This window comes from Sus scrofa, chromosome 6 (genome assembly GCF_000003025.6).
Source record: "Sus scrofa isolate TJ Tabasco breed Duroc chromosome 6, Sscrofa11.1, whole genome shotgun sequence".
Lineage (NCBI taxonomy): Eukaryota > Metazoa > Chordata > Mammalia > Artiodactyla > Suidae > Sus > Sus scrofa.
Window position 1 is genome coordinate 77,778,571 of NC_010448.4, and position 13,237 is coordinate 77,791,807.

The following is a 13,237-nucleotide window of genomic DNA, read 5'->3' on the forward strand; positions in this document are numbered from 1 at the left end:
TGGAGGCTAGCCCCAAAGCCCGGGATGTGGTAAGGCCAGTGAAATTTAGCTTTGAGGGAGTTCCCATTGTGGCTCAGCAATTAACAAACCCAACTAGTATCCATGTGGGTTTGATCCCTGGCCCCACTCAGTGGGTTAAGGATATGGCGTTGCCATGAGATGTGACTCGGATCCCCTGTGGCTGTGGCTGTGGTGTAGGCTGGCAGCTGCAGTTCCAATTCGACCCCGGCCTGGGAACCTGCATATGCTGCAGGTGCAGCCCTAAAAAGCAAATTAGCTTTGATAATTTTTAGTTGGAGGAGGACAACCAGATCTCTCTGGAGATCAGGGAGGCCTCCCTGGAGGAAGTGACATGGCAGAAGTTCAAGCAGCAGACAACCAGGGGGCAAGTGGGGGTGTTGTGGGTAGGAAGGGTGGAGAGGAGACAGGGCTTAGCCCGGAGCGCTAGGTCCTGGGCCCCTCCCTACCCTTTTGCCTCCCAGACCCCATCCTGAGTCCACCTTCTTCTTGGCCACAACCCCGTGGGTGCCTGAGGACAGAGGAGCTGCTCTTGCCCCCCACACCCCAGTTCCCATGAGTCATTGGGGGGAGTGCCAGGTGTGGCTGAATGCTGCTGGGGAGAAGCTGGGCCTCAGCGGGAGCCTCTCTTATTGTTTTGTTTTGTTTTGCCATTTCTTGGGCCACTCCCACAGCATATGGAGGTTCCCAGGCTAGGGGTCTAATAGGAGCTGTAGCCGCTGGCCTACACCAGAGCCACAGCAACACGGGATCCGAGCCACATCTGCAACCTACACCACAGCTCATGGCAATGCGGATCCTTAACCCACTGAGCAAGGCCAGGGATCAAACCCGCAACCTCATGGTTCCCAGTAGGATTCTTTAACCACTGAGCCACAACAGGAACTCCAGGGAGCCTCTCTTTTAGAACCTTCCTCTTCCAGCCCCAGAGAAAGGAAGGAGTCCAGCAACAGGGCTGCAGCCTCTGCAGGGAGGAGCCCTCACGGCCCAGTTTGCTGCCACTGATACTTGCAAATATCTGGCACACGCTGTGCCGCACATCTGGGATGGGGGTGAACCAGCTCTGCTCCCTCAGGGCGGGGGAGACAGCTGCCAGGCCCTAAAGGGAAGAAGGTACAAAGGCCCCAAGGAATGAGGAGATGCAACCAGGGAAGGCTTCGTGGAGGAGTGGCCCTTGAGTGGAATCTTGAGGGACAGGGAAGTGCATGGGGAGAGGGAGGGGTGTGTGCGAAGGCCTGGAGGTGGAGTCAGGACCGCTCCCATAGTGGGGCTCGTGGGAGGTCAGGGCCAGCTGCCAGCGCTCACAGCAGGTGACTGCGTTTGACTGGGGAAGAGGAAGAGGGAATTGGGGTCTGGGGGCATCTGTGAGGTTCAGGAGGGCAGGGAGGGCGAGGGGGGACAGTTGCCCAGCCCTGTCCTGGGTATGCCCGCAGAGCCCTGCGTGTAACCCGGCCTGCGCCCTCATTTCGGCCGCACGACCCTGAGGCAGGTGCAGTCATCATGGCCGCTTTACAGGCAAACAGGCCCTGAGGAGTTGAGTGACGTGCCGTGCCCAAGGTCATCCAGCTAGGGATGGCAGCTGTCCTCTCCATGTCGGGCCCCCCAGTTACGGGGGCCATCAGACACCCAGCCACCCCTCTGGGGTCCCCCTCCAGCCTCACTGTCCCCTTCCTTATCTTTTCCACCTGGTCTGAAAGGAACTGAGTGCTCAACAGTTGTGCCCCATCTGGGCACTCTCATCAGACCAAGCAGAGAAACTGGGGCCAAAGAGCTGGGACAGGCGCGTCAGGGACCCAGGTACCTCAAAGCAGAGAGGCTCAGTCACCGTGATGTCAGCCGGGAGGGAGGACTGTGACCTCAGCCTGTCTCCTCATGGAGGGCTGTGTGGACGCGTGTGTGTGGAACCTCATCGCACCTGATGGTAACGCAAGTGGCCTCAGCTCTTCAGGACGGGTGGGGCTGGGGTCTGCGTGCAGTGGGGGGCTCCGAGCAGCACGAGGCCCCCACGCTTCTTCCGCCAGACCCTCCCAGCCAAGGCCACACGTGCTTGGAAAGTGAGGCCGGCAAGAAAGAACACGAGGCCAGTGCAAACTGCGTCCCAGTTTCTTTTTATTTTTTTGGTTTTTTTTTTTCTTTTTTTTTTTTTAAGTATGGAAGCTCAAGTATAAGATGTAGATTTTTTTTAAGCTTTACAAAAAAACAAAATAAAACAAAAACTCCTTTTGCATTCCATAAAAATGGACAGAAAAGCACCTGGCCAGAAGAGCAGGACGGTCCGCAGGTCCCGCCCCCGCCCCCCCACCTCGTGGTCTCCGCGGGACAGGGGCCAGGCTTGCGGGACGATGCTGAGGGCCACCTCTCCTTTCTCCCAGAGCCGTGCCCTGTCCCCCCCCAACCCCAAGCAACTCCCAAACACACGTGGAATCAGATTTCCAGTTTTGCTTCTATCTTTCACACACCACAGTTATTTCATAAAATTTTTTTGTTTTACATTTTTTACACCAATGTAACAAAAAGGTGGGAGGGAAGGGAGGCAGACAGTGTATTTTATGCCTATAAATGGGTGGTGGTGGGGGGGGGGCGGGGCAAACGAAAACAAGGTCTCTATGGAAATACGGAGAGTTCTGATAGCAAAAAGTGGGGGGGCGGGGAGTAGGCCTCGGAGACAAGACGGGATTCACTGGGTTTATTCTCAGGGAGAGATGGCGCTGTGCGGTGGTGATGCGAGTTGTCACTGACCTGTCGGGGAGGGGAGGTTCGAGGGAGGGAGCAGAAAACAAGTTTCTAAGAAAGGAATCTAAGGAGCGCACGGCGGGCGTGTCCGGTTAGTGGGAAGCAGAGGCTTAACACTGCTGCTTTCTCTTCAAAGCCTCCACCAGGTCGTTCTTAAGAGCTTCTTGTTTTGATTTGTCTGCAAAAGTCTGCACAGACCTGCCCGGGAGGAAAAGAACTGGCATGAGCAGGCGGAACACGACCAGTGTGGGCCTGGGATCTTCTCCAGGAGCAGGAGCGCAGGCCTGCAGAGGGGCCGGAGCCCAGAGCCCAGAGCCCAGGCCTGCCCCTCGGCACCTCGCCGGGGCCCTGTGGGGAGGCCACAGCCTCGCCTCTGCACCAGGCTGGGGTGACCCGGACTCAGCACAGGCCCCAGGAGCAGCCTGAACCAGAGATGGCTTCTGGCTTCCAAGCATGACGCAGCCAAGACCCTCTGTGCTTCAGAGCGCTGTGGCCGCAAGGACCCTACCACGGAGCAGGGCGGCTCGCTGCTCACCCCGCGGGTGTCCGAGAACCAGCAGCTCGGGCACCTGAGCCCACCACGCTCAAGGCCAGGGCAGGACCTGCAGGGCAGGCACTTCCCGGCTTCTGCTGGGGCACCATCAGCTGTTCACCTGGCCAGGAAAATCCCTCAGCCTGAATTTTAAGAAGCAGGACAGGACTGAGGTAAGTGGCCCTGGCTCGCTGCTGCCAAATCCTGGATTTGTGGGTAAGTGTTCACGTGCGAGCCCTTACACGTGGGTTCGGCAAAGCGAACACAACTAAGCTCTACAGAGGTTGTACAATTCACAGAGTGCTTGACACGCACATTCTCACAAGTGTCCTGGAAAGGTCTGGGCGTTATTCCCAATGTACAGATGAAGAAACTGAGGCTCAGAGACATGCCCCAGCAAGGACCAGAATGATCACTTTATCAAATGTACCCAATGTGTGGGTGAACCAGGAATACTAACTATTTACAAACTTTCTACCAGTTCCAAGTCAGTGGAAGGAGAGAGTGGGAGGCTGCCTTGCAGGGATGCTGTGGAGCCAGCGGACTCAAGTTGACAGCACTGGCCGTGAGAGAGCACGGGAAGGTGGGACCAAAAACAAATCCCCCAGCGCTGAACACGCAGGAAGTACAATGACGAAGGGCCCGGTGGGAACAAGAGCGTCCCACGTGGGATTCTGGCTCCTGAATCCTAGAAGCATCCCGGGTAGTGCCCTCAGAATGGTAGAGGGTGGCAAACACAAGATTTTGTGCAACTAAAAAATTGGTTGATGCTGCTGAAATACACATTTCTGAGTATTTGCACTGCTCTGGTGGTCAAAGAAGGGCTCAGACACCAGCCCTAGCGGCCCTCAGGCTCCAAACCTCAGCTCGCCTGCCACAGGCTTCTGGGAAGTTCCCCGTGGGAGGTTAACACGCCCTATGGGAGGATACAGTGGGCGAGCCGGAGGCTCATCTGGCTCCAGGGCCACAGGGGGGGAGGTTGGCTCTTCTGGGAAGGAGCACGTCAGGTCTGGGCTGTTCCTTGCCCCCACCCCCGCCCCTCCCCCCAAGGAGACATTTCCAGAGTTAGAATCAGGTGAGAGACAAGAGGTTAGGCTTGGAACAGCTGGAGGTATAAGGAGCAGAGCACTCGCATGGGGGACCGAGCTCAGGAAGGCCACGGCAAAAGCAACCCGGAACCAATGCCCAGAGGACGCGCTGACCTGTGTGGGAAGGGAGCACCTGTCCTAGACAGTGGGTGCCAGGCTGCCCACTGCTGGGGGGTGGGGGGGTGTCTATGCTGAAAAGTCTCCAGTGGGCAGTCACTGAACTGGCCAAGGCAAGGGATCCAGAAGATTCCAGACCCACCCTAAAAGCTGAGGAGCTGGAGAGAAAACTATGCTATAGCGAATGCCTTAAAAGGGGGTTTCTTCCTGCTGTGATGGGAAGGGGACGTCCCAGCATGAGCACCCCAGGCTGAAGCTGGCACACACACAGACCTACGCACGCAGAGCAGCAGCTCTCCTTGGCCACACAAGGGCCCCCAGCCCCACCCACCCCAGAAACCCCACTGAGCCTCTTCTGGGTCGGGGCCTCCTTGTCCAGCCCTGGGCCTGAGAGGCAGCCCCTAACCCCAGGCTCTGCAGCCCCGCCTGGCTGGGTTCCCAAACGCCTTCTATTAAGACCAGTTCCCTCCTCTCCAGGGAGGCCGACTGCCTTCCTGCGTCTGTATCTGTCACAGGCTCAAGCCACGGTTCTTGGCCATAGTCAACAAGCAAGAGGACTTTCCTTTCCATCAGCGTAAGGCATCTCGGAGGACAGCTGCAGCTCTCTAGGTGCGGAGGGTTATACTGGTCCTGGCGGCTCTGGGAGCACCCAGTCTGGGGGTGACCAGGCCCAACTGGGGGATGACAGCCCCACTGTGCTCTGTCCTCAGACTTGGGGCAATAGGCCCCCTTTAAGTCGGCTAGCCCCGGTCAATCTCCCAGTGACAAGGGGCCTAATGGGCTTCTGGGATCCCGGACTGAAAAGCTGGCAAGGCACTGGGTGCACACACAGCAGATTCAGAGGTCGCCCGAAGCCGCCGGCTGAGCGAAGGCAGGGTGCAGACCCCCGCTCTGCGCCAATCACGGCAGCACAGGCAGGTGGCTTGTGCTTGAGGCCAAGGCAACCCCCAGGCTGGCATCTTGAGGAGCTAAAGCCCAGGCGGCCCCGTCCATGCCCCCAGAGTGCAAAGCACACACACCACACACGTGATTCGGGTCTGTGTTACGGGGGTCGAGTCTACACATTAACGGGGTTAGTGGTGTTTAAAGGTTCCGGCGGGGTCTCGGCGGGTTGGTGAGTCCTGTTTAGTGGGGCGGGCGCTCAGGCCTCTCAGGCAGGGTACCTGGCGGCTTAGTTATCAGGCTGGATGTGGATCTGGCGCTGTGTCAGCACTTGGGAAAGCTCCCTCTGCAGCTGCTGAAACTTGGGGTTGTCGGGGATAACGTCAACAGATCTACAGAGAGCGTGCAGAGATGAGCGCGGCAAGAAGGGCGCTCGGACCCAGGGGCACAGGGCGGGGCGGCAGCTCAGGGGAAGTATGGGGGATAGAGGGGGCATCCGCTGCACGGTGTGGAGGCCATGGGTGGAGGCCATGGCCGTGGAGCTCTCGCCGGCATTGGTCAGGGTTTTCAGGGACTCAGACCTCTACCCGCCAAGCTCCCTGCGGCCCTCTCTGACTCTCTGGCCATCACCAGAGGACCTGCAGGCTGGCCGGGTGTGTCTGCCGTGGCTGGTGCAGGGACCCCAGGCCAGGAAGCTCAGGGCTCCATGGCCAGGGGAAGGCAAAGCTGCGGGACTCTGGAGTGGAGCAGAGCTGCAGCCAGGCTCCTCTCACCGCCTCCCTTCAGCAGCCCTGCTCCTGGGCGGGCAGAGGGCCATGGACAGGAGTGACCGGTTGAAGGTCACAGAGCTCAGGGTGACAGAGCCTGCAGGAGATCCCAGCCCCCTGACTCCAAAGCTGGTGCTCACTCCGCACAGCAGGCCGCGTTGGGGCTGCCTCCAAGGGGGCTCTGGCCTCCTGCCCTGCCCACGATGACTCTGAGGACCCAGCCAGCCCCCCGAGGGCACAAGATGTGTGGGGAGGGGCGGCCAACAGAGCCCTGAGCTCCAGCCAACCGGCAGCCATAGCACCACTCCCTGCGCCCCTTAGGGTCTGAGTGAAGGGGTCCTCAGGCCGCAGAGCCCAAGGGGCTGGGCAGCTTCTGCAGGTGGGACCCACAGGCCTGGGGACCGAGGAGGTGACTCCCGGGGTGAGGACCCCAGTGCCGGTAAGGGTGATGTGCCCCGTTGCGGCACCGACACCTCCTCAAGAGGCGCTGCTCGATCGTCTAAATCTGCATTGACAGCCCTGTTCTACAAATGAGGAAACTGAGGCCCAAGGCCAGAGAGCTGGTAAGCGCATCTTTTTTGTTCCAAAGCCTGTGCTTCTGGTACATTACCTCAGCCCGTTGACGATGTCCTTCGTCTTTCCAAAGTAGATCTCATTCAGCGTACTTCTGATTTTATTTTCCATGTCCTGGAAAGGGAGCTCAGTCAGACGGGTGGGACCCGTGCCCTCCTTCCCCCCACCTGCATCCCTGCAGTCCCTGCTGTGACCACAGGGTGGGGACGCATGCCTGCGCCAAAGCCAGCGAGGGAGGCTGGCGGCCGAGACCTCGCTTCTAACTCTGGGCGCCTTCCTTTCCTCGGACCCAGGTCCTGGCATTCCTGGGAGCTGGTCTAACCCACATCACCACCCCGAGCCCTGCCGACACCACGAACAAGTCAGTGAAGCTGGAGGGAGCCTCTTCCTCCAGGCGCTGAGGGGAAGGGGAAGCCGAGGCGCCTCCAGAGCCCTGGTGCCCCCAGGACCACCTGCCTTCTTTCCAAGCTCAGGTCTCCCTGTGCGCCCAGTGGACCCAGGGAGACAGGATCTAAGGCTTCTGGAGCATGCGTTTGGGGGGCACTGGAGGGTGTGCCTTCGGAGCTGAGCCCCACAAACAGGCTCCAGGAGCGAAACGCCACACGCCGGGGAGGCGAACCGCGGCTGCAGGGGGCCCACTCACCTCTACCAGGCGCCCGATGTTGGCTATGTGCGGGGAGCAGTCGCTCACAGTCTCATCCTTCTCCATCTGCAAGACACAGAAACACCCCTCCGAGTCAGAGAGCCGGTGAGGGGGGCAGCCTCTGCCGACAGCACGGAGCCCTCACTTCCCGCTGGCTGTCGGGGGCAAGGCTGCTTTGCCAGTGGGGGACCCAAACACGAAATGACTTTCAAGTTTCAGGTCATAAACAGTCCAGCTAGCAGAAGCCCCGAGTCCCCACTTCTGAGCAGAGACTCCTCAGGGGTCTCCGGTGGAGACGAGGGGAGCCGAGGGGACCTTGAATCAGAAAATCTTAATCCAGGTCCCTAGTTATGACGGGGGCAGGCGGAGCCTTAGAGGAGGTAGGACCCAGCGAGTCAGGCAGTCAGTTCTGGCCCAGTGATCCATCCTCTGAATACCGAGAGGAAAGGGGGCAGGGAGAGAAGCAAAGCCCGACAGGAGCGTGGAGGCACGTCGCAGAGCTCGCCACTTCTCCCGTGTCCAAGGCCTGTTCCCTCGCAAGAGGATCCATTCCTTAAGAGCACATGAACCTGAGCTACACCCCACAGGTGCCCAGCAGAGTGCTGAGCGCACGAATGCTGCTACCGAATTGAGTGGAACCATGGCTGCTGTCACCACTGTAACCGAAATAAAATAAAGAAGCTGAAATTAGGTAATCAAGAAGCAGGATGGGAGTTCCCGTCGTGGCGCAGTGGAAATGAATCCAACTAGGAACCATGAGGTTGCAGGTTCAATCCCTGGCCTCGCTCAGTGGGTTAAAGGTCCAGTGTTGCCATGAGCTGTAGTGTAAGTTGCAGACGCGGCTCGGATCCCACGTTGCTGTGGCTCTGGCGTAGGCCGGTGGCTACAGCTCCGATTCAACCCCTAGCCTGGGAATCTCCATATGCCACAGGAGTGGCCCTAGAAAAGGCAAAAAGACAAAAAAAAAAAAAAGGAGCAGGATGAATGGAGCTCCCTGGTGGCTCAGTGAGTTAAGGATCTGGCACTGTCACTTCTGTGGCACAGGTTCGATCCATGGCCCAGAAACAACTTATTGGGGCATATGCAAGTTCCCAGGCTAGGGGGTTGAATCGGTGCTACAGCTACCGGTCTAAACAACAGCCACTGAAAAGCAGGATCCAAGCCACATCTTCAACCTACACTACAGTTCACAACAACGTCCTATCCGTAACCCACTGAGTGAGGCCAGGGATTGACGCTGCATCCTCATGAATCTTAGTCCTTTTGTTTCTGCTGCGCCACAATGGGAGCTCCCCCCGTGCCCCGAAACTTCAGCATGTCACAACCAAGAAAAAAGAAAAAGGAACAGTATGAAAAGAACTGGGTCAGGAAGGCTAGAGCTCAAGTGAATTCCGACCAGTGAAGACGGCAGAGCCAAGGTGAGAGGAGAACTCGCTCCAGAACCTGAAGAGCAGAACAGATGCTTGGGGTGCATGGGGTGTGATCAGAGGCTAAAGGCCTGCTGCTCCTCGCCCATTTTTAACTTCTCTCATCCATCAGGGAGAATGATTTTCAGGCCAGGAAGGGTAGAAGAGACCCAATTAAGAGGGAGAAAAGCCGCCAGCAGACGGCAGGAGAGAACCGAGTCACTTTAAATGATTAAACGTCCAGGGTCAGACAAACCCGATTCTGTGACAGACATTCTTGCAAAATCACAGCACACTTAGAGATGCCAGGACACTGGAGCAGGGCAGAGGCTGGCCCTGCCTTCCTAACGGAAGGAAGATTAGAGTTGGAAGTTAAACACCAGTTTGACACTGATCCAGGTGACAGTTTTTGGATGGGACAGTTAAAAGTCATCTGTTAGCACATTTTGAAATCCGTTATCTCTAAGGGCTAGCACAGGCTCCCCACGAACTCGTTCCACGATGACAATCAATTTCCTCTTGGGAAGGGGATGCTGGGCTGAGGAACAGAGGGTCCCTCTAATGAGATCACACCACTGTGGCAGCTTCCCACCCAAGGTCCTGTGGCCGTGGCAGAGGAGCAGGGCTGGACAATGGTCAGTTCCCAGGGGGGCCTCCTACAGGGATTCTCTGCCTGGCCCTGGGTCCACCTGCTGGCCCAGGACTTAAAAGGAAGACCCAGCTGAAAGGGTTCATGGGATCCTGTTGACAGCATCCCAAGGGTCGAGATGATTGGCAGGGTCACTTATCAGACCCAGAAACAATCCATGTCCCTGCGGGGGGCGGGCAGAGCTGTCTGCAATAGGCGCCTGCTCATAGGGTGATGAGCCCCTGGAGGTGTCTGAGAAGTGGGGTTGTCAAGATGCTACAAGAGGGGTCCAGAGTAGAGTGACAGTCTGGAACCTATGGCCTCGCAAGGCCTTTCCAAAGTCAAGAGACTCGGTCTGAGAACGAAGGTGCCTGGTTCCAGCAAGACTGTTTTGTTAGGTCTGGCCTGATGGGTACAAGGGGAGAGCGGGAGAGACGCCAGAACCATCAGCGGCTCTGCCCGCAGCACTGGGTTCTCTGGGCATAATCCGGGGGTGGGGTAGGGGTTCCTCAAACCTCAAATTCCAGGGGTCCCCACAGAATAGGAGAGGGGAGAGTGCCCACAAACTTTAAAGTAAAAGCCACTCCCCACCATTTTGGGGTGATAAGCACCCATCCTGGGCAGAGCTGTGCGCCCTGAGCTAATCCTGCTGCTTCAATGAGTGGAGCAGGTGCCTGTTAAAGGGCTGGGAGAGTGCCCGAGGGGAAGGATGTTTGGCCCACCTGTCCTTGAAGGCACTTCTGGCACCAACGTGCTGGCACTGAGTGTTCTCCCTTCTCGTGTGGAAGCGGTTTCCACGCAGCTCAGAGCTGCTCTTCTGGGTGTGGAGGGGCCGGGGGGTCTGGTCCGAAGGACCCAGGTCTTTCCACACATCAGTCTCCCCCCACCTCCCCCCGCCTCCCGGCGCCCCAGCTCCACGCAGGCAGCAGATTCCTGGTGACTCTCGGGAAACAGCGAGGCTTTGAGCTCAATGAGGGCCCCATTTTAAATGAGCACCAACCACCCCAAGTGAGTCCAGGATGGGTGACAAAGGGCTCAGGGCCATCAGGGGTAATAAGTAAACTCACGACAGATACCCAACCCCTGGGGTATCATCTCTGCTTCAGAATCCAGAGCCCTTGTCCAACAAAGGGAGAGGCTGGAACTGCTGGGTGAGCCGAGCAAAAGAGCTCCGGGCAGCGGGGCCGGGGGTGGGTGAGAAGGCTCGGCCTCCTCTAGGGGGGGACGAAGGAGATGGGCTGCGTCGGGGGCAGAAGCCTGGCCCGCAGACACATCTCCACAGCCCCCTTGCCCGCACCCTGGCCAACTCCCCGCACACCTGGTCAGGGTCAGCTCGCTGGTAATGCTGACGCGCCATAAACAGAACTATTTCTGCAACGCAGATATGATTCCACCCAAACAGAAGTGGCTGCCACAGGAACACATTTTTATGTGCTGTGGTCGCACAGATTTACCACAAGGTGATTCCAACAGAGCCAGTCGGCTCGTCCCCATCGAGCACCTCTGCTCCCCTCTGTGGCCTGGAGTTTCAGAGAACATGGGTGAATGTTTAGAAAGCAGGAAATTTTCCTCAAACGGGAAGCACGGTATCTCCCAGGGCTGTGTGGCATTTTCCAGTGAGCACAGCCCGGAGGGGGGGCGCAGCCTGCGGGAAGCCAGCCCCCGCTCACAGCTCCAGCTCTGGAGCCCGAGGGGCAAGGGCCTTGGCCTGCCTGGGCCTCCACTTCCTTGCCTCTGCCCCGCACTGAACTAGCAAGATGCGTGCCACGCCCAGGACGGCGCCCCGCTCAGCGGCAGCTCCACTGCCAGGACTCTCCCAGCCCCGCTCCCGGGCAGAAGCCAGCAACACCCTCCCAGTCACGAGCTGTGTCCCGGCAAGAGCTGGGCTGGAGGCCAGGACACAACACGCTGTCAAGCCGGAAGACAGTGGTCAGAGAGCCTCTCAAAGAAGGCTTGGGTTGCCCAGTTTAGGGAAATTCTAATGAAGCCGGACATTGTACATATTCTACGAGATGGAAAAGCCTCTGCCTGCACAATACGTGCTAGCAGCAGCAACGGCTATTATTTACTGAGCATAAAGCATGCGTCAAAATGGGTTTTTATTTCTGCTCTACCACAATCTCCTCCAAATGGGCATTATTAGCTCTACGGTGAAGATGCTCAATTTCAGAGAAGGGAAGCGGTTTGTCCAGGTCACATGGCTGGAAAGTGACTGGGTTAGGAGCTGAACCAAGGCCTGGATGGTTCCAAAACCTGTTTTCTTCCGTGAGACTTCATTTGCTCAACTTCATCCACGTTCTTTCCAGAAAATCAAGGGCAAACCACACTCCAGGGCTCAGAAATTCCGAGCAGTTTCATCCCCGTCTGGCCCGCCCTCCTCCCCTCAATCCTCCCTCGGATCTCTGCCCGGTTCCTCTCCTGCCCAACCTTCCCAGCAGGGGACAGTCACAGGCAGGCAGCCTCATGCCAGCTTTCCTCTCGACCAGGCGGGGTCACTTCACCCCAGGTCGCCCGACGTAAACCAAACACCCCTAGAAGCCAGGCACTGAAGCCTCTACACCCTGAAGCCAGGTGGCCTCGGGGAACAAAGGAGCAGCTGCAAAAAGCCCTTCCGGAACCACCCCAAGTTTGGCCCAGACCCCCTGTTCCCCTCATGCGGAGGGAAGGCCACAGGTCTCTTCCCCCATTAAATACAGCCCTGCCTCACTACCAGCGCAAGTCAGAGGATTTCCCTGCCTTGACAGGCGAGCAGGTGCCTCTGTGGGAGTTGCGCTGCTTGGAGACGCATCGCGGACACCCGGTGCTGAGCAGGGAGAGAGCTCGGCTTGCGAATGACCGGTCTGACTCCCCCCACAACACATTCCACCTTGTTTCCAAATATTTGGAATCTGAAAAAAAATATCAAATGAACATCTGCAGGGCCCGGCCCCAGATCGGAAACCTTGGATCTCTTTTCTGAGACTGGCGATCTTGCCTCTTTCCCACATTGTCAGCTGTCCCCCAGAAGTGACCTCTCACGGCAGCTTCCTGTTCAGCATGTTGGTACTTGGCCTTCTCGCCGGGGCCCAGGTGGCGGCTCCTCACCACCCCCAGGGAGGGCACGATGGAGCGTCCAAGAAGACCAGCCCCCACCTCACCTTCCACAGCCCCGCAGCTGCAGGGATCTGCCACAACACCTCATCTGCCTCCTCTTCCAGGGACGTTCCTAACACACGTCTTCGGGGGGGCGGGGAACCAAAGGCTGAGTGGAGACGGGGTTAGAGCGCCTGGGTCTGAGCCCACTGGGTCTCCACAGCTGGTGTCATGGCCACAGTAAATTTACCAAAAGCAGAAAGAAAGTCACTGAGGGTGAGGGCGGCTCTTGGCCGCCCTTGCACTCGAGTTGGGTGTAGACAGCCAACTATTTACACCTGGAAAGAAGGGGCTGAGACTGGGAAACCTGGGAACGGGACCCCTGGGGGAAGTGCCACCAAGCCCAAGCCATGGCCCTTCTCACGGGAAACAGGAAAGTGGGGGACCCTGGGGGCTGTGCCAGCGAATGGAGACCCAGGCTAGCCCTGCCGAGGTCGGGGAGGCAGAGCGGCTGCACAGCAGCCTCCAGGAGCTGGACAGATGCTCATGACAGCTGGCCAGGATGCCCGGCACTGTGGGCCTGGTGAGATGGCTCCTTCCCTGACACACGTGGGCGGGTGTCGAGTGAGAGCGAGCGTGGAACTCTCCAGAGGAAGAGCCCAGGCCCAGTCTCTAATGGAGGAACTTGAGTGAGGAGGAATCCTCTGAGCCCAGCGCTCACACCCTGGAGGTCACCCCAAGACATCTCCAACCCGTCCCCCCTGCTCCTCCTGCCTTA

At 58.2% G+C, this 13,237-nt stretch overlaps 1 protein-coding gene across 4 annotated transcripts in view; it reads right to left on the minus strand.

The window, feature by feature from the left end:
- The window catches only part of CAPZB (capping actin protein of muscle Z-line beta subunit), a 131,972-nt gene continuing 120,846 nt past the window's right edge, over window positions 2,112-13,237 (minus strand). For 2 of the 4 annotated variants that reach the window (XM_005656029.3, XM_021093206.1), the window contains exons 7-10: window positions 7,354-7,419; window positions 6,748-6,824; window positions 5,652-5,762; window positions 2,195-2,949 (exon numbers count right to left, since the gene is read on the minus strand). In XM_005656029.3, the coding sequence (XP_005656086.1) occupies window positions 5,660-5,762; window positions 6,748-6,824; window positions 7,354-7,419 (246 nt within the window). In that variant the 3' untranslated portion in view covers window positions 2,195-2,949; window positions 5,652-5,659. 4 annotated transcript variants of the gene reach the window in all.